The 19,939-nt window shown below is 37.5% G+C and overlaps 2 protein-coding genes across 4 annotated transcripts; one reads left to right on the top strand and one right to left on the bottom strand.

The window, feature by feature from the left end:
* The first annotated feature begins 1,176 nt into the window (after window positions 1-1,176).
* On the top strand, window positions 1,177-5,098 carry LOC147542518 (Leucine-rich repeat protein kinase family protein). The gene is made up of 2 exons (XM_086635673.1): window positions 1,177-2,898; window positions 4,125-5,098. Exons 1-2 carry the CDS (start codon window positions 1,377-1,379, stop codon window positions 4,805-4,807), a joined length of 2,205 nt encoding a protein of 734 aa, XP_086491799.1. The 5' UTR covers window positions 1,177-1,376; the 3' UTR covers window positions 4,808-5,098.
* Window positions 5,099-6,432: 1,334 nt separating this feature from the next.
* On the bottom strand, window positions 6,433-18,785 carry LOC147542517 (ARM repeat superfamily protein). 3 transcript variants are annotated; one of them, XM_086673587.1, is made up of 19 exons: window positions 18,298-18,651; window positions 17,716-17,865; window positions 17,269-17,387; window positions 16,138-16,183; window positions 15,647-15,719; window positions 15,502-15,559; window positions 15,262-15,357; window positions 15,035-15,152; window positions 14,682-14,948; window positions 14,213-14,314; window positions 13,761-14,118; window positions 13,551-13,664; window positions 12,684-13,318; window positions 12,291-12,484; window positions 11,514-11,736; window positions 11,258-11,377; window positions 9,902-10,678; window positions 7,901-9,790; window positions 6,433-7,710 (listed from the first exon to the last, which is right to left on the bottom strand). In XM_086673587.1, the coding sequence occupies exons 2-19, from the start codon at window positions 17,809-17,811 to the stop codon at window positions 7,693-7,695; spliced, it is 5,304 nt and encodes a 1,767-aa protein (XP_086529713.1). In that variant the 5' UTR covers window positions 17,812-17,865; window positions 18,298-18,651; the 3' UTR covers window positions 6,433-7,692. The 3 variants fall into 3 exon arrangements, with proteins under 3 accessions (XP_086529713.1, XP_086529711.1, XP_086529712.1); XM_086673585.1 differs by having other exon boundaries at window positions 6,433-9,790; window positions 18,298-18,785; XM_086673586.1 differs by having other exon boundaries at window positions 6,433-9,790; window positions 13,761-14,131; window positions 18,298-18,498.
* Window positions 18,786-19,939: the final 1,154 nt, after the last annotated feature.

The following is a 19,939-nucleotide window of genomic DNA, read 5'->3' as shown; positions in this document are numbered from 1 at the left end:
ATTTTGCCCTCAACATTTCTCTCTTTTTACTTAACTAATACTACTAGCTGTTTCTACTTGATTTTTTTGCTCACTTTGCTGTTATAACAATTAATGGTTAATTTTATCCATTAAACCCACTTTAATTCAGGAACGAAAAATAAAGAGTTTCTGGATAAATTTTAAGTAGAAATCCGATGTGGTTATCTATGATTGAAACTTTTAATAATTCGTGTGAATTCCTGTTCCAATCGTGTGAAAATTACATTGGGTTTTCTGCTTTTATCTCTACTTAAAATTTCTTTGTTTCTTAGATCGTAATCTTTTTTTTTTTGTTGAAGATCTTAGATGGTAATCTATCCAGCTATCATAGAGACAATGATGGAATCTTAGCATTCATTTGAAGAAGATTGTACAAGAAACAATGGTGCAAGTCAACATTATTATATTTCATGAGTAATTAATAATATTAGCTATGAAGTATTAAATACAAATTAAGACTCTCTGACATCGCCCAATCTCTCTCTCTAGTCCCTACTGTCTTGATTTCACTTTCGGCTAACACTAAAAGTGAACATCTTGGTCCACGTTTCAACAAAATAGTACTGTAGATGATAATAAGTGACGTATAGAAAGACGACACGTGTACAGGACAGTTTGTCCACGTGATCAATTGGTGTGGTCTTTATCTTGTTATATATCTTGAGATGTTACAGTTTTGGTCTATTGTTATTGGTATCACTTGTCACATGTGTATTAGGTCAAGCATGTAAATATTTACAAAAGCTATGTATGGCCAAAATATGTGGGTTGATCGAATGAGTCTATTGGTTGATGTTTGGAAAGTTTAGGTGAACGATGAAGTTCTAGTCGTCTGAAATATTAGATCTTCATCATTTTTGAGATACCTAGTAATTTATTTGCACATCATTTTTGTAACTTTGGGAAAGTTCAATGTAAATTTTTTTAGTTATGGCACAATGTTATATTACAAGCTCTACACTTCACTCAGATTTAAGAATAAAAAGATGAAACGTGAAATTTCTATAAAAATCAAGCTCTACACTGTGTTTCGGTAACATTTGATTTATCATATATTTGATTAGAGGGTAGATTATTATGTAGAGTCAAACGAGTCAGATTCAGATTAGCAATAGATTGAGATTATGATAAAAGAAAAACGTCATTATATGGTTTAAACCTTTACTTTGATTCTACTTCCTTTCCTTCCAAGTTTATTTGGCGGGAGATTGGCCCTACCAATCACTTTCTCTCTCTAAAAACACTCCCTCACTCATCTTCTTCACTCTCTCCCTCTCTCTCTCTAAAACACTTCACTTTAAAACCTTCCTTTTTCTTCTTCCTCTTCACAAACAGAGAGAAAGAGCAAAAATCAAATGAAGGAGATATTTCTAATCTTCTTCTTCTTACTCTTAAATTCTAAACCTAATTTCTCTATCTCTCCTGATGGACTTACTCTTCTCGCTCTTAAATCCGCCATTGATAAATCATCAGACGCTTCAGCATTTTCCGATTGGAATGAAAACGATTCAAATCCATGTCACTGGTCTGGAATTTCATGTATGAATATTTCTACTTTTCCTGAACCTAGAGTCGTCGGAATTTCTATCTCTGAGAAGAATCTTCGTGGTTATATTCCGTCTGAACTCGGAAGCTTGATTTTTCTCCGGCGATTAAATTTACATGGAAATCAGTTGTACGGTTCGATTCCTGATCAATTATTTAATGCTTCATCTTTACATAGTTTATTTTTGTACGGTAATAATCTTTCTGGTTCAATTCCTCCTTCGATCTGTCATCTTCCTCGTCTTCAAAACCTAGACTTATCTGAAAACTCACTTTCCGGTTCGATTTCGAAAGATTTGGAAAATTGCCGGCAATTGCAGCGGTTAATTCTGTCCGGAAACAAGTTTTCAGGTGAGATTCCTTCTGGTATTTGGTCTAACTTAGAGAATTTAGTTCAACTTGATCTATCATCGAACAAATTTACCGGATCTATTCCGTCGGATCTCGGTGACCTAAAATCATTATCAGGTACATTAAACCTCTCTTTTAATCGATTTTCCGGCGAAATTCCTAAAAAATTGGGGAATCTTCCGGTGACTGTTAGTTTTGATCTCCGGAATAATAACCTAACTGGTGAAATACCTCAGAATGGAACATTTTCAAATCAAGGACCAACTGCTTTCCTTAATAATCCATTACTATGTGGATTTCCTCTTCAAAAATCATGCCAAGATTCTTCTTCATTTTCTCAGAGTAATTTAGGTCAAGAACATGAGAAAAATTCAAAGAAAAAGGGTTTAAAACCAGGGTTAATTATTCTGATTTCAGCAGTAGATGCATTTGGAGTTGCCCTAATTGGTATAATCATAGTTTATATTTACTGGAAACGAAAAGATTCAAATGGTTGTTGTAGTTGTACAAGGAAAACTAAATTGGGTGGGGGTAGCACCCAAGGGGAAACCCTAAAAGTAAAAATGTGTTCTTTATGTGTTTGTAGTTGTTTGAATGGGTTTGAGGGCAATGAGTCAGAAATTGAATCAGAGAAAGAAAGAGATGAAGATGGAAGTAATGGGGAAGGTAATTTGGTAGCCATTGATAAGGGTTTTAGTTTTGAACTTGATGAATTATTAAGAGCTTCAGCTTATGTATTGGGGAAAAGTGGATTAGGGATTGTGTATAAAGTGGTATTAGGGAATGGAATTCCAGTAGCTGTTAGAAGATTAGGGGAAGGAGGAGGACAAAGGTATAAGGAATTTGCTAATGAAATACAAGCAATTGGAAAGATTAAGCATCCTAATATTGTGAGATTAAGGGCTTATTATTGGGCTTCTGATGAAAAGCTTCTTATTTGTGATTTCATATCTAATGGCAATTTGGCTTCTGCTCTTCATGGTTAGTTTCTTTCATTTTCTTCTTCTATCTTGCTCCTATTTTTATCAGAATTGATAGTCAGATCGAAAAGTCAAGACCGACCCACACATGAAACCTAGTGAACGACTTTGATTTGCAAGTCAACTCTCTGTATCTCGCATTTTTTCTTTTTAGAAAAGTTAGAAATTCGGTCGGTCCATCATGATTTTCTATTAGAGTTGGCTCAGATTTTGGACCCTCCTATAGAGATAGTCGAAACTTACCAAAACTTGAAACAACTCCTAGGATTTTTGGATCGATAACTCACCTTAATTTGTTCTTTTAAAGTTGTCTTGTTTAACAAACAAACTTAGTTTAGTCTTTTGAGCACAATGAAGCTAGGTCACATCTTAGGTTGACCTCTTTGGCGACTCTCTAGATTGTCTCACCAATGATTTGATAATATGACAATGTACATTAACATAAAATTATAGAAATGAAATGTAGTATGATTTCACCCATTGGATCGTCTAAAGTAGATCAAACCTTTAATAATATGATTTAATAGCAACAATAATATTCTTATAATACTCTACTTTTTAAGTGACTCATTTATTAAGAACATAATAAAATTTCAAAAAATGAACGGGGTGGCACTAACGGTGTAATATCAGGAAGGTACTTCATTACCTCTAGATTAGGCTTCCGATTACTTGATTATACACTACCCTTTTGATTAGTATAATCACAAAAAAATAACTTTAGCTAAACGTGATTAAATCAACCATTTCTTTAACAAAACCCATCCTTTTCACTTTGAAACCGTTATGTATTTTGATATTGTACTAAAGTTGTTGAGTTGAGTTGGTTTTGTTTGCTTTAAAATAGCTTTTGACAAAAGCTACTTTTTTTCTTGTTATCCACTTTTTTCTGCAAAAAGGGTTAGCTTTGAAGTGAAGATGATTGTATCATGATCTAGTTGAACTCTGGTTTTTACCCCACTTATATACCTACCCCATAGACTAGAAGCAAAGATGGGACCATTCTACCCTTCTTCAATATTTGTATATGCTAATTCTAAGTTACAAAAAGTAATGGTCTGCTTGATAATTTGGGTCGAAATCTGAAGTGGACAGCTGGTTTTCTCCTCTGTTTCTCTTTCTTGATTGGTTTGGCGGAATCTGTCGGCAGCCGAAATTTTCGGATACCTTATCTCGGTTGTTTTAAGTTATAAGTGATAACGTTTTTCTTTATTTTAACCGATGCAGGGCGAAATGGGCAAATGTCGATGAGTCTATCATGGTCAACTCGGCTAAAAATCGCAAAAGGAACAGCAAGAGGTCTAGCATATCTACATGAATGTAGTCCACGTAAATTCGTTCATGGAAACATAAAGCCCACAAATATCCTCCTCGACAATGAGTTTCATCCTTACGTATCTGACTTCGGGCTCAACCGATTAATAAGTATAACCGGGACCGACCCAAGTTCATTCGGTGGGTTAATGGGTGGGGCACTCCCTTACATAAAATCAGCACAAACACAAAGAAGCAACAGTTATAAGGCACCAGAGGCAAGGCTAGTAGGAAATAGACCAACACAAAAATGGGATGTTTATTCATTTGGAGTCCTATTACTAGAAATAGTGACTGGTAAATCACCCGATTCGTCGTCTTCTCCGAGTATATCTTCGACAATGGCGTCAACATCGACATCGACAGTTACTTCATTGAGGAGAGAACTTGGGTTTGATATAGTGAAGTGGGTAAGGAAAGGATTTGAAGAGGAAAAACCGTTATCGGAAATGGTAGATCCTATGTTATTACAAGAAGTAGAAGCGAAAAAGGAAGTATTAGCTGCATTTCAATTGGGTCTTGCTTGTACTGAAGTCGATCCTGAGTTACGACCTAGGATGAAGTTTGTTTCGGATAATCTTGATAGAATTGGATGAATTACGACTTAGGATGAATTTGGATCAATATTTATACCTAAAAAAAGTTAATATGCGGGGTGGGGGGGATCAGAAACAAGTATATGAAAGTATTCTGGTTGGTCGAGGGTATTAAAATTTGTAGTGAATTTTTTTCCATCATTCTTTACTATCCTTTTCAAATTTGTCCTTTTCTTTTTGAGAAATTGACAACGATCTACGTTTACAAGACATTGATACATCATGAAGATGTGATGAGCACCATAACAGCCTAATTTAATGAAAGAGGCCTAAAGTCCGACAATTTTACTACAATATTTACTTTATACATTGCCTAAATTACATGAGATAAATCTTGATGACAAACTGCTTCCACCGAGACTCGATCTCACGACTTCATGGACTTAAGAGGGGTGTCCAACCGTAATACCAAAGGCGGGTGGGCAATTTGTCCATTTATTGATAAGGGATGCACTAAGATAGTTCTTTTTGCAAGTCTAATATAAAATCAAACTCATGGTATGAATAGTCAAGCGTTAACTTAGAATGTTTTTGTTTGTTTTAGGGGTGAGCAATGGTCGGTCAAACGGACCAGACCGAACTCGATCGAACCGAACCAAATGATTTTTAGGCCGAACCGAACAGTGTTTGGCTTCGCTTGGCTCGGCTGAAAAAACAATGAACCGATCATTGTTTGTTTTGATTTCGGCTTGAGTTTTTTAAAACTGCCAAAAACCGAACCGACCGAACTAGACATATATCTATATATAACCGATCTATTTCTAATTATATATACATTATATAACCTTATAAATGAATTATCATTACTTAATATGGATTGTAAACTAAAAAGTAGATTTTCACGTATTCAAATGTTAATAGTTTAAAGAGTGACATTGAATTTGAACTTTCATTCTTCTTTTTTAAGTCCACTTTTTTTTCTCATGTTTTATTTGGTTAGGTAAGTTCAGTCGGACCGACCAACCAAACTCAGTCGAATCGAACCGAACTGGATCGAAAGAATTCGGTTGACGATTTGATCGGTTCGGCTTCGACTGATGATCTAGTCAAACCGTTATTCATTGGTTCGGTTTTAGCTTGACCCTAAATGATCGACAAACGACCGCTGCTTACCTCTAGTTTGTTTTGCTCGTGATGTTTGACTCATCTGAACTATTGATTTGGGTTGGTTATTCCGTCAACTAGAGGTTTAAATACAAAGCGAACCAGAGGATGAGAACAAACACCACCTTATTCTCTTTCTAAGTTTTGCTCTAATTTGTTGGACTGTCATTCAACCTTCCAACAATTTTTCTTATTGGCTTTCGGACATCTTAATCATTGGGAGTAATTGGGGTCACAAAATTGTGCTGCTTACTTGGGTGATTTTTGTTTTTACATGCTAAATCTGACTGGTCTCAGATTAACTAATCTAACTCAAAATTAATGGGAATCAGCAATCCAAACTATCAAGATATTTCAAATTAGTGAAAAACTTGCATTCTAAGATCTGACACGAGCCAATTCAAACAGAGAGCCAGATTCCATATCTGACTTGGGTTTGTGATAGTACCTTAAGTAGTGTTTGTTTTTCTCTTTGTTACCTAGAAAATCCAACTCAGAAATCTTAATATGGTCCAGTCAAATTTCAAAATGCTTTTGTGTTTGATTCATCTAAATGGCTGATTCAGACTATTTGGAGTCTAATAATTTTCAATTACCAGTTTATATTACATTAGATCGACGCAAATTACCATACATTTCCTTGAAGAATGAAAATGAAGAAAAACGACCTCCGAGAACAAAATATGTAAATAAATAGAGGCTACAATATTACAGCAAAAAAAAGTCACAACCACCACATTTACAATTATGGTTATGAGCATAAGAACAATTCCTCTCTCTCTCTCTCTCTCTAGATCAAGGATTTCTCATACTGGTAACAAAAGGCACAAGTCTTCTATAATCTCTTCTCCTACCAAGAGCACATGTATCAAGAACTCTTCCAAGAATCAACCTTGTATTTTGCAAAGCCAAATCTCTCTGCGAAATCCCCGACGAATCTGCACCACCACCGCCTTGTGTACCCGTCGCCATTCCTTGACTTGTCATAAACCCTGATCCCAAACCATACTGTAACTGTCCACTTCGCTTAAATGAAGTTTGAGGAAGAAGCATTTTCTCTTCGATTCCACTAAACCCATTCTCCATCGATACTAAATCATGTCCATGACCTCCTGTTAATGTACTACAGCTCTGTAACAGAGCTTCCAACACACTCAACGCTTCCCAACACAATGTGCTCTCTACGAGTTGTGAAACAATCGCATATACGTGCGGGCTTTGAGCTGCATCCATTGCTGTATGTTGAAGTAAAGCTTTGAGCATTAGAAGAATTACTCGTTGATATTCAACTGGTCCTTTCTCCAAGAGTCTCAGCAAATGGCCAAAAGCTAAAGCTGAATGCTTTGGAAACCATTCATGGCATAACAATGGCGAGACACAAGCAAGTAAGTTGTCGATTGATGTAATTTCTCCTCGAGAGTATGCTAAAAATACTACTCCTAATTCGTCCATTGATTTTGCTCGACACCAGACTGAGATGTTAGCTGCAACTGAGCAAGCCTTTTGGTACTGTTGTTGGAGGGGAGAAGCGGGGAAAAACTGCGAGTCTTTGCTAAGTTGCAGACAGAGCCATGGAAGTAAGCCTGTTATATGCATCAAGAGTCGTGTTTCTGCATCTCCGAAAATTGAATCACAAGAATGGACTGTGATTCGAGAAAGTACTTCTATGGAATATCCATGACTGACTGTCGACATTAACCCTTTAAGAACAAGTGGTTGTACTCCTTCGAAAGTTGGTACCTTTCCACTTGATGTTGGAGGATCTCCTCCGATTCTTGATTCTACCCCTTGGAGCTCACCTGTGGCATCACAAGTATCGAGTTCATCTCGAGGCATGCTCGAAAGTAGTACATTTTCTGTTGTTCTATCTCTGAATGATAATCGATCAATAACTCGTCCAAAGAGCTCGAGCACTTGGCAATAAACATGAACGAAATCTGTATGCATCATTGCAACACAACCCCAAAAAAGTTGTGGGTAGAGTATTACCTTCTCTGGTTCCATAGTCTCCACCATTATCTGCAATGTTAATAGAATCTCCATGGCAAAGCCCAAAACTGATGGTATTGGGTTTCCTAAGCATCTGTGAAGGCATCGAAGAAGAGAAACACACGTGTCACTGGTAACAGTAGGGCGAAGTGCGCGGTAGATCTGATGGGACCGGCACGCAAGGTGTCTGGACATGCATTCCATTGCCCATTTTAGTGCTTCAGCACCCCATGTCTCACGAAGATCTCCTTGGAAGAAAATGGCATCGACCATGCTTTGAACTAGGGCAGAAAGTAGTGCAGCACTAGGGAGTTCAGTCCGAACAACTGTTGGGTCTTCATTTTCCCACATCATGCTTCCACGTTTTGACTGGACGTACTTTATCAAGCTCACAACTTGCTGCTTGTTTTCTCCATCATTGTTTTCAACATCGTAGAGCTCTAAATGTCGGCCAGCAAGTGAATAGAGGAGATTAATGAGTAGGTGTTGACAGTGCTCAAGGACAATATCTTCTGAACTATCCATTGATACAAATGTCACATGGAATAGTAAAGGTAGATGCTCCCGAAAATCTTCATCATTCTCATAAGCGATTTCTGCAAGCAGAATTAGTGCTATGTCTGCATGAGTCAGCGAGTGTTGCTGATGCCCTTGTAAGGCTGATTGTAGCTCCCCAGCATTAACACCATGACCACCAATTCCAACATGTAATCCGTCTTCACCCGAGTTTGGGGTATCAATATGGTAATCTCCACTGTCTCGTGACACATGGCGGCTACGTAAGCTACCTGTTGAGCTACGAACTCCCATTAATGGCCCCGACATGTTTACCACCATAGCTGGAAGTAGCTGCCCAGATCGTGGAGCACCAACAGGAACTATGTTCATTTCCGGAGGCATTTGACTTAACGGGCCTGAGATGCTCCGTCCTGTTACTGCTGCAGTCCGCCAGCTCAGACTTCCACTTGTATTCCTTAGTGGGCCGTCAAGGGAACCACGAACAAGTAATGGTGACATGTGGGGCTGGTTATCAACAACAGATGCAATTTGTGCTGGTGTAGGTCCCTGAGAGAACTCTAACAAAAAGTTCCCACCGATATCACCTTTATTCATGCTTGGTCTGATTGGTTCCACACTATCCTCCAGCATTCGCTGAGCCAACTGATAAACCAAGTGATCAATGGTTCGTTGTGGACATATTCGAGCAAGGTATAGGCTTACACGCTTGGCAACCGAGAAATATGTTGCAAATGCCCCACTTATTTCTGCAGATGCATTGGAATCACAATCTTCCATTCCTTTGGTTATCAAGAAATCAAGAACTGGACTAATATTCTTAGGTTTACTGGCAATGGTGCTCCAAAGTTTCTCAATTTCGTCAGGGAACTGGTCCCCATGCCGCCAAGTTACATAATAAAGACTTTTTAATAATCTTTCACTCCATCCGGAGTCTTTGAGTTTCCAGAAGTTGAGGTTTTCTATCCACGGAGCCATACAAGTTAACACCTGATGTTGGGCAATTATGTCAACTGCATCAAGTTGCCGTTGCATGATCTCTTCGCAGAGAAGTTGACTCAGCTCAGGGTGGTCTTTAGCAAGTCTGCATGAGAGTTTGTATTGGAACTGGTGGTAGGAGTCAGGGAGATTGCCCACAACAGCAGCTCGATAGCTTCCTGAACCTTCTGTACCCTCCTCAGCCCACTCGCGAACTGATAGGGTCTCTAGCATCTGAAGGGCATCATCACGGATCTGTCTAGATGGGTCTACCACCTTATAGAGGATTAGGCTTAGAAGTCTCTGAATTTCACATTTGGGGATCTCCTGGCGCATGTAGACTTCAGCCAACACGATAAAGTAGCCATCAGCTATGGCAGCATCCGAGTAGTAGCACTGAAAAGACAATATACAATATGATACTATCATTTTGTAGTGCCTTGCATCTTGCAAAGTCAATAATTTTACTACAGATTTGAAGTATCATTTAAAACATAAGGAAATTACCTGGTCAATGCAAGCAGGAAATAGGTCCAGATTTGTTTGAAGCAGATTCTTAAGAGCTGTTCTTGCTAAGGAAACACGTTGTCCCCTGTGTCGATCGCGCCCAGCACCGCCACGAGCACCATCTCCTGTGTATTTTGAGTAAGATGGAGTCCTAGGATCGACTGGTGAATATCCAAAAGGTGCCCTAGGTGCTGGCTCGATGAATAACCCATTAATCCAGGAAATAACTTTTCCACCCATCTTCCTTGCGTTATCATCAAAGCAAGGCCCATATAATAGTGAAGCCATTGCATTCATGGAGGCCCACTGAATTGCCTCAACTTGCTCAGTCATTTCTTTATCAAATGAGATCTTATCTACGGAGTCTTTTGACCTTCCATGCTGAGCTTGCTTGTAACGTTCTATCTCACGGCGATATTCACTAGCACCATCCTGGCCACCCCATGTACTGCCCGTTTCATCACACCATGAGAGGAGGAGATCAAATAGCCGTTTTCGAGTTCTGATATCAAACTTCTCCGCTCTTGATTCCACAAAGTCAGGGGCTAGTGATCTTAGAACAGAAGCAAGTCCGAAACGGAGAGGCTGCATTTCCTGAAAGCTGTCTGACCCTGACGGTGATGTTATGATCTGTTTTGCTGTTTCTTCAATAAACTTCAAATAATGGAGACGGAAAATAGGTTTACGGTTCAGCATTCCAGGCCAAATGTTCTCAGCAACCGTACGATATATATTTGCAATATGAACTCGGAGTTCTTCTCGTCGGGCTTTTTGACTCTGCATATGGATGATGGGTTTAGACAATGCAACGTCATAAGTTAAGACAAATAATTGGAATCACAAAGAATGCAAAGAAGTCTTGACTTTCACGAGTTCACATTAGGAACCTTCCCCCGTTCCAAACCGTTGAGATTTAGATATGTAACAACAACCAAGTCACAGCACATGATTCCACTATCCCAAAAGGCCAAATAGAACGGATACATCAATAACTGCTTTTCGTTACTAAAAGATTTACGGAGATACTAAGGTAATTTAACTTAAACTTTTACGGTTTTGTACGTCTGCATCTGTAATCCTCCTGCCCTGATAGTCTGGACAATAACTTTTTCTTTACAAGCCTTTCATCGATATTACAATGAAAAACCAACATGTAAATTTAAAATGTTATTTTTCAGTAGCAGCGAAAAATAACTAGAGTACCAGTATCTGCCCAAATAGAATCCTCTAAGTAGCCGATCAAAATTGCAAGGACATTTATACTATAATTAAAGAAGTTACATGCTTTTCTTATGCAAATAGATCTCTCTAATGAGAACACAGTAGTTTATACAAGTACAGAAAACCATGACGTACCTTCCACTTTGGCTTTCCCTCTGTTTCGAGTGAAATTTCTTCAATGTATGTTGCAAGCTCACCAAACATGATCTGACAAACCTCCAGATGTGATCGTCCAAGAGCCATGGTAGCTGCATGCTAAAGCAGAAAGTCAAAATAAATTAATGTGTGAGGTTCTCGTAAATCCAATTTTCTATATAGATACTGTGAAAGTAGAGAGAAGAAAAGAGTGATCATTTTCAAAATATTATCCATTCGCGACATATGAACTTACTATGTGTGCCTCAGATCCAGATTTTAGCGAAGGAAAAATGAGGGAGTACAGATCTTTAGTTGCTGCCACACTCCCAGCTTCTCTGATATCAGGTGGACACGAGCATGCAAACATAGCATATATTAGCCACTGATCTAATTTGTTTTCAGTATCTTGTGACTGATGAGCCTTCCCACCTAACTCCATGGGTGTAATATGAGCAAGCCGTTGTATTACTTCCGACCTGCAAAGTTAATATAAGTGTTAGTGAATCTCAGATGAAAGGTTTTTATACTTCAAACGGACTTCAATAACCTATCAAATAAAATACATACAAAGGTAAAAAGCCCGCAGCATATGTAGCAAATACAGAAAATCTTATAATTCATAATTTTTATCACTGAAATCAATATGGCCAACTTCAAGAACTATTTGTACATTTATTACTTATTTATTAGATCTGGATGGAGAAACAATTCAACCAGTTCATAGTTTTCCAAAACAGTTCATAGTTTTAGAAAACCCAAAAAATTTCATAGTGACCTTTCCCATCCAACTAGTTACATTGACTAAACTCGGCTTTCCTCAGAACCTCACTTACCAGTTAAATTAGTTTTTGTCATATATGCATAGACTAAAATAATGATACTATGAGTCCGCGGCAGACTAAGAAAAGCAAACGGCATAGGAACGAATACTTCATTTGTGATAAAAAAAATAAGGAGGTCTGGGACCAAAGAAATATTCTTATAAATTACATGAATGTGAAGCTTACAAATGTAAACTAGATTTCCTTACTTCGCTTCCTGCACTGAACTTGGGCATAGTTCACCAGCATATTTCACAAGTTCACTAAGACAACGACCCCATCTATTTTTGTCAGGGCTTTCTAGAAGAGATTGAAGGGTCACGTCAGCAGGGACTGCATCTGACTCCCGTCTCAAATCATATGGTCGACCAGAATCCCAATAGCAGCTCTGAACAATATCTTCCTGCAAATTTAAGTCATCAACTTTGAGTTTGGGCCAGACAACTGGTTGCTTTTAACAAAATCATTACTACACTTTATTAGTTGAAGCTCCTTACTAATACTAATAGGGGAGCAATTTAGCAATAAGTGCGAATAATATGGCAAGGAAGAAGGCAAGAGAGAAGCTTAACACGAATAACTAGATAGGATAAATTACTCACCCCATTTTCTTCTAGGACATCAATAACGAATATAGGCTCAGGCTCCATTTTCAATTTATGTTCAGATCTTCCATTCACCGTAAGATCTCTTATATCATTTCTCAAAGCGCGAACACATCGTAGCAACTCCAGTGCCGTGTGTCTGATTTGAATATCCACAGAACTTAGAAAGATAAGACCAACAGCGTCCATCTCAGATGTGCGAAATTCAACTGCATCCCCTGCCTGATGCAAAGGAGATAGCTTCTGAGTTGCCTCATTTCCAGTGTCTGCCCGCTTAGTATTCTGACCGTCATACTCTAGTTTCTCATCAGATAAACATGCCCTCCAGAAACGGATAAGTTCCACCAGGCGCCCAAGTGAAGTTTGAATAAGAAGAGGAAACTCGTCAGGAAGTCGTAGAACGAAATTGGCCATTCCCTTCATTACAGCAAAGCGGCGATGGGGAAGATACCTAACGATCCTATTCAGCACTTGGACTGCTTCTTCACGAACACCAGGATCAATACTTATGCCATGTTGAGGAATAATTTCAGTAATTTTATCACTTCGACCCACTTCCTCAATTAGGTAAGGTATGCACTTTAGAACCGAACGGAAGAGGTATCCTTGAGATTTTTCTTTGGTGACGGCATCTGCGGAGGTAAACTCTCATTTGTTACTTCAAAAGGCAGTAGCATGAGTTGCACACTACAGCTCAAATCTCTCTATTGTTCTTAACCACATTAAAGAAGGGAAAAGACAAGAACTTCACTCCCCAATACGTATAAGAATTAACTAAGAATCAACTGAAATACTACTAGAAAGAATGTTTCTACCTTTTTTTGCATCTAAAAGACCAACAAAAATGACAAGAAAATTTATTACCTATGGTAGTCTTTGAGGAAGTAAGAAGAGCTTGACTATAAGTTCTGTGGCAAGTCCTCAAGATTGCTTCGATTGCTGACTTCACTTTTGGTATATAGTGTCCAATATCCTGACCTGCCAATGAAATAAAGTCAACTTGGTGATTCAATAGAAGATTCAAAAGAAAAAAAACAACATTTATTAAGATTTCTGAAAACAAGAATCAATGACCTCGGAATACTTCCAAACCAGCCTGCAGATTTGAAGGAGATCTGACAATTGCAAGCAGTGCACGCAGACCAATAACCTTTGCTTCACTTAGACTATCAGACTTCAAAAGCTCAAGTATCATGTGGGTCATGGCAAAGTCTACGTTACTTTCTGCTATAGTAACACAGAACTCAACAAGTTTATCATGTTGCACATCCTGAGTTAGCATTCCTTTTCTCAAAACTGTTAGAAGCTGAGATGTAACGCTATCTAGATAGTCCCACACACGGTTTCGCGGTTGGTAGTCTGCATAAACACTTAAGTAAAATCGTACTACTCGGTGGAGACAGTCCAAAGCCATGAACCGGTGGTTCTTATCCTGCATGAAAAGACTGGATTCGATCAAACAGCTACTTGTTTGAGGATCAAAGTTACGAAGAAATACAGAGAAAAAACAGTAGCAGTCAACTTACTTTAAGGTGCTTGTGTAAATACTCCATATGAGGACCAAAATTATTGTTGAATGTTTGAGGATCACCCAAACAGAGAAGAAGCGTCACTAGAGGATAACCAACCTAAAAAAAGGATTTTTCTTAGTGGCAAGACACATAAAGTTAGATTTTGAAACAAAAACCTCCTCTCTGAGACATTTTTAAGTAATTTAACTGCGAAATTGATGGCAGCAAAACTTTCTGGTGGACAATATCTGCCACTTTCCAATGTTTCTAATGCTAACCAAGTTAAAAAATTTAGTGTGCAAGCACTGTAAGGAGAGTAAAACTATCATCCCCGACATACCCATCATATATCATAGTCCATATGTTCATTATACTTCCCAGCCTAGGACTTTTTCTCCCATAAGATCATTAGTACAGCTGAGAGAAGGTTCTTACTGTTTGAAGTATATATAACTAAAATTAGATTATACATTGAGCGACTTACAGATATATGTTTGCTTTGTTTGTCCATCCAGTGAATAAGGTTGGTTCTTATTCTAGCAACTGCTTCATACCATAAAGTTAGTGCAGGGTCAACACCTGATGGAGGCCACTGGCTTTTCCCGCCATCTGCAAGTGGCGCAAGTATGCTTGAAAGCATATTACACAATGCATGATGGAGTTCACTTTTCCTTTTATGTGGAGCTCGATTAAGAGGGTTTGCTTTTGCCACAAAAGAAGCAGATGCATTCAGCCCACCCTCAGTCTTAACCTGGGAATCAATTGTTGTAAGATACTAAGATAGCAGTTATGCTATAGGTGATGACAATATATGTAATAGAACTAAGGGAAACATACCCCCAGTTTTAGGTACCGCATTCCATTGATTATACTAAGTGTTTCACTTCTGGCAGCACTAGTGTCAATACGGCGAGTATTAAGTTCCATGAAGAAGCGCTCAGTGACAGAACTAAACCTATAAAGAAAACCATAATCAATCTCATGTACAGCTTCTCCAAATAACCTAATTTCGTCCAAATAAAATGCTTCTTCATTACTTAAAAGAAAGGATATGCCTTATTCACCTGATCCGTGATAATGCACCTAGGAGCTGCGCTACTAGGTCTAAAAGGAGTCCTCGCAGATCAACTAACGAAGGATATTCTATCTGGCTGACGACCCTGCGAGAAGTAAAGTATTAAGTTAAAAAACCACAAACAACTAAAGTTTTAAAATAGTTACCAATCTAAAGGTGACCCTAAGCTGATATAAATTATAATAATGCACTTCTAGTACAAAACTACTGAACTGAAAAACAGCATTACCTGTCAGCGTTTATTAGCCAGTCAAACACAAAATTTTCGAGCCCAGACCATAGCTTCTCTGCAATAAGGAGGTAAGTCCATAAGATTAAGTAATAAGTATTGTCTAAACACAATAAAGCAGCAAGCATATCAATAACTAACAGACCTGTAAGCCCTTCCTGCGGACAGCATTCCACAAAACGTATACAGGCTGAACAAAAGATGCATTCCACCGCAAGCTAAAACCGAGGAACATAAATTACGAAATTAGAGAGAGAGAGAGAGAGAGAAAAAAAAACTCTGACCATGCAGATAAGGCCTTTTTGTGTCTAACTAAAAAAAGCTATCGTGTAATTTTCAAGCTTCCAAATATTCAGATATACCTAGACAAAGTCCAACAACCCATAATAAGCGTCAATCTGACTTCTGATTATGTATCTTATGGTGTGGGTGTAGATATCTGAAGTGTTTTCACAAGAATAGCTATTTACACAAGAACTATTTTAGTTTAGCATACTTTTGATGTACATAATAAGTCATTTTCATTCATACACATACAATAACTAGATTCCGAACATAACAAGCATTATCACTTGTCCTGATTTCAGCTCTCAAATACGAATGAAGATTTAACTAAATAACAAACATGCCACAAACCTTTCTTTGGAAAGTCGCAGCATCATTTGCACCCTTTGGGGATTCACTGCAACATAATTACGGTTCTCTATGAGAAATCAAAACAATAAATGGTCAAATGAACAATAACAAAGTAAAATATAGCCACTCCACAAGTGGAGTAAATCTTCGGTAACGGTCTATTTAGATGTTTTATTGTACCAACTACCAAGTAGCTAATATAACCACAGAAATCATAAACGGGGAGCTTAAGAGAACCATTTTCATGCACATTAAGAAGAGAAGTGACAAATGACCCGAAAGGTAGGTCCAAACTTCTTGATACAACAAAACCCGTGACTGAAAGAATAATTTCTTGAGCGTGTAAGAGAAGATATGAGGTGATTACCTGCCTTATTTGAAAAGCTAGCTAAGTGTTCTGTCTGTGTAAAGGTTAAATCTCTATTATTTAAAGTGGGAGGGAAAGCATTTTTCTAAATCTGTGGGAAACAATTCACTAGATAATATCCATAGTTCCTGGACAGAACTAAAAACAGAAATCCTCAGACCTTGACAGAAAATAACCTATCATAATTCAGAATAGGAATTAATGCACACCTTAAATGTGATCATTTATAGTAATGATGCACCAATAGGAGCATACTTCTCTTCTCTAATACATTCCTACCATGCCTCAGCAAAACATACATGGTAAATGTTTACTGAAACTCAGAGGAGAAGGTAAAGAATACTCAGTCATCGTGTTCCCATCATGCTAAAAAACATTTGGCATGGCACAATAACCCAGCAATGAACAGAACCTTGCTAGTGTTGTCAGCACCTTAACTCAACTACATCAGTACATTGCAATAGAGTGTCATCCTTGGAGTTAAAGGGAGATGTTAACCTACTCCTATAAAGAAGCCTAACCAGCATTATCGTCAACATAAATATTGCCGGCATTTCTGAAGCACTTGTACAACTCTATAGTTAACGACAAGATGTGTAGGATTGAATATGTAAAAATCGTGATCATATAAGTCATTTACTGGGTCACTAAATCATGACAAAAATGTAAAGTAGAGAAGGCTGTAAAAAGGAAATGTATTCTTCCTATTAAAGAATGATGAGAAAACAGTGACAAATCAGTTGAAAAATAACAAGACCACTTACCTTTCTCTCCACTTTAGTAGAGCTTCCAGAAGTGGTACAGGTGTATGTCGAGCCACCATAGCTAACGAATCCAAAACTTGCTCATAAGCTGGGTCAGACGGTCGAAGGTACTGTCCGTCCTATTTATATCCCACATACAAGAGATAAAAAAAGAAGAATAAGGAAAGATGAAAATACGAATGAGGAACTTACCATATCTCTCAACAGATAACCACGTGGGTAACATTAACGTAAACTATCAACACAATCAGACATTCACATTCATTAGATTTAGACCGTGGTTATATACAAATGCGCATTGATTACGTAACACCTATGCTGAAAAGTAGGCCCTATGGGATGACCTAGTTACCACGTTGTTCAAATTGAGTAAAAATGAAATTACCCATTTTGATTTTTAGAAAGAAAAAAATGTTGCTAAATGCATTTAAACTAGTGCATTATTACCTGTGCTTGCGCTGTTTCAATACGACGTCTGGCAAGTGGGAGAAACCGTTGAAGCAATGCATCAACAATTAACTTTGCAGCACTACCTGCCCTCATTTTGTCAAATCCAAGCTCTTCAATTTCTTGCAATCAGCTAAATATTTCCTCAGCCTGAAAAAAAGAAACATCAACTTCTCACTTAGCTTATATAATCTATCAATTAAGCTGAGAGTATAACTATTTGGGCTACAAATTGACTACTTTCATCAATCAAAATCCGAAATTAGGGCAAAATATGTCCAAAAAAAAATCAACAAAAAATCAACTGCGATTAAGTACTTACTTCTCATTCTCAATTTAGATTCTCAGGTTTTCAAAACTTCAAACTCACCTAATCGCAAAAAACCCAAAAAACTATATCTTGTTCATTTTTCTCTCATTATTAGCTCTAACAAGTCATGTTTCAGATTTTACTATATCTTGTTCCTTCAATTCTGAAGTTTCAATAGAATCATATCGAAAACCTAATTCTTTCCATATAAGATTCTGAAATCGTAAAACCTAATAATTGCTAATTTTAGTTTGATTTCGAGAGACGATTACCTCTAATTTGGAGTTATCATGAGTGTTGCTTAGGTTGACGAACAACCGAAGATCAAAACTATTAACATCATTTCGCTGCCATTACTACTGGTTTAACAGAGATCTCAAACACAAATCCACACTAATTCCTTCCTTCTTTGAAACTAGAGAGAGAAATCTAGAGAGAGAGAGAGACCGTTAGATCGACAAAAACGAAGTACTTTTTTTTTGTTCTAATTATTCTCTTTAAGATTGAAGAGCTGGAAAACATAGAGATTCACAAAATGAGGTGGAAGATGGATTGAGAACCGTTAGATGGATTTTTTTTTTTTTTTTGAGTTTAGACAAGTTGGTATTTTAATAACTCTTTCCTATATCTGTTTCCCACCTTCATTGTTATTTTTATATCTATCTTTTTCTTGCACTAAATATTTTTTTTTTCTTTCTCATTTTGTTAATGGAGTATTTCTTAGAGGATCTCCAATGCAACACTAAATCTTAGAAATTCTTAATGCCACTTAGGATTTTTTAGAATTTGTTCTTAAAAATCTTCTCCAATGCAACAATCTATTTGGATCTCTAAGATGACGTGTCGAGGGTGGAATAGATATATCTCAAGAGGACACTCTACTTCTGGAGTGTCCTCTTGAGATATCTCTAATTGTCCAACTCATCAATATTTGATTTTCAACCAATAGAAATTGAGTCTTCTATATTTCCTAAAATAACTAACTATTTATTTACTAAAATAACTATGCCACATAAATAAATAAGATAAGTTTAAAGTTTTGCATTGAAGACAAAAAAAAATTGAAGATCTCTATTAACGCCACCTAGGAGTGAGAATCTCAATTGAAACTTGACACATAGGATGAATAGAGATCTTTTTTATTGTGTTTGAGTTTGAACAAAAAAGAAAGAAAAGAAATTACTTGTTCAATCCAAATTCTCGAGGTACAATTGAAATTGGTTTCAGGGCTGACCCATCTTTAGCCGTTGTTGGACTTTACAAAGAAAAAAAATGTATGTGTATATCATTTCTGATATGGTTGTAAGTAATTTTAAGTGTCTTCTTTGAAGAAACACCTCCAAGTCCCTTTGTCAGAGAGTTTTTGTGGTCAACGAAGAAGGTGAATCTCACTGTCATCACTGCCAACCACCACCACCATCTTGTTGGTGGTAGTCTCACCTTGAACTGTGGAAAGAGGTGATGGTCACTTTATAAGTGCGAGAAAAAACTTGATATCTTGAATAAGCTTTGTAACATCTTTAATGAGAGACTCGAGAAAAACTCAAACAATTATGATTCATGTTTCAATCGAAAATTTATTTCCTAGGTAGTGAGTTAGAAATACTTTGAATATTGTGTGTCTAATGGGGAGGAGTCCCTTCGCCGGAATTATAGAGAGATGAGAGAGAGAATGAAAAAAATTAGAGAGAGAGAGGGTTAAGAGAGAGAAAGTTACAAAAAAAAATTTGAAGGTCGGCGGAAAATTTGGCCGGCCGACAACCTTCATTGGAGCAGATGATGAGGTGGCGAGATACGTGATGTGGAGGAGAGAGGCTATGAGATGGAGGAGAGAGAAGGAGGGATGAGGTGTTTTTAAATTTTTTTTTTTTATATGTATTCTATTTTGGCCCCCTAATTTTTTCTAAAGTAACT

Source organism: Eschscholzia californica, unplaced genomic scaffold (genome assembly GCF_041429995.1).
Source record: "Eschscholzia californica isolate CP2 unplaced genomic scaffold, dmEscCali1.0.p SCAF_4, whole genome shotgun sequence".
Taxonomy (NCBI): Eukaryota; Viridiplantae; Streptophyta; class Magnoliopsida; order Ranunculales; family Papaveraceae; genus Eschscholzia; species Eschscholzia californica.
Note: the sequence above shows the minus strand (reverse complement) of the source record. Positions and strands in the feature narration are given on the sequence as shown.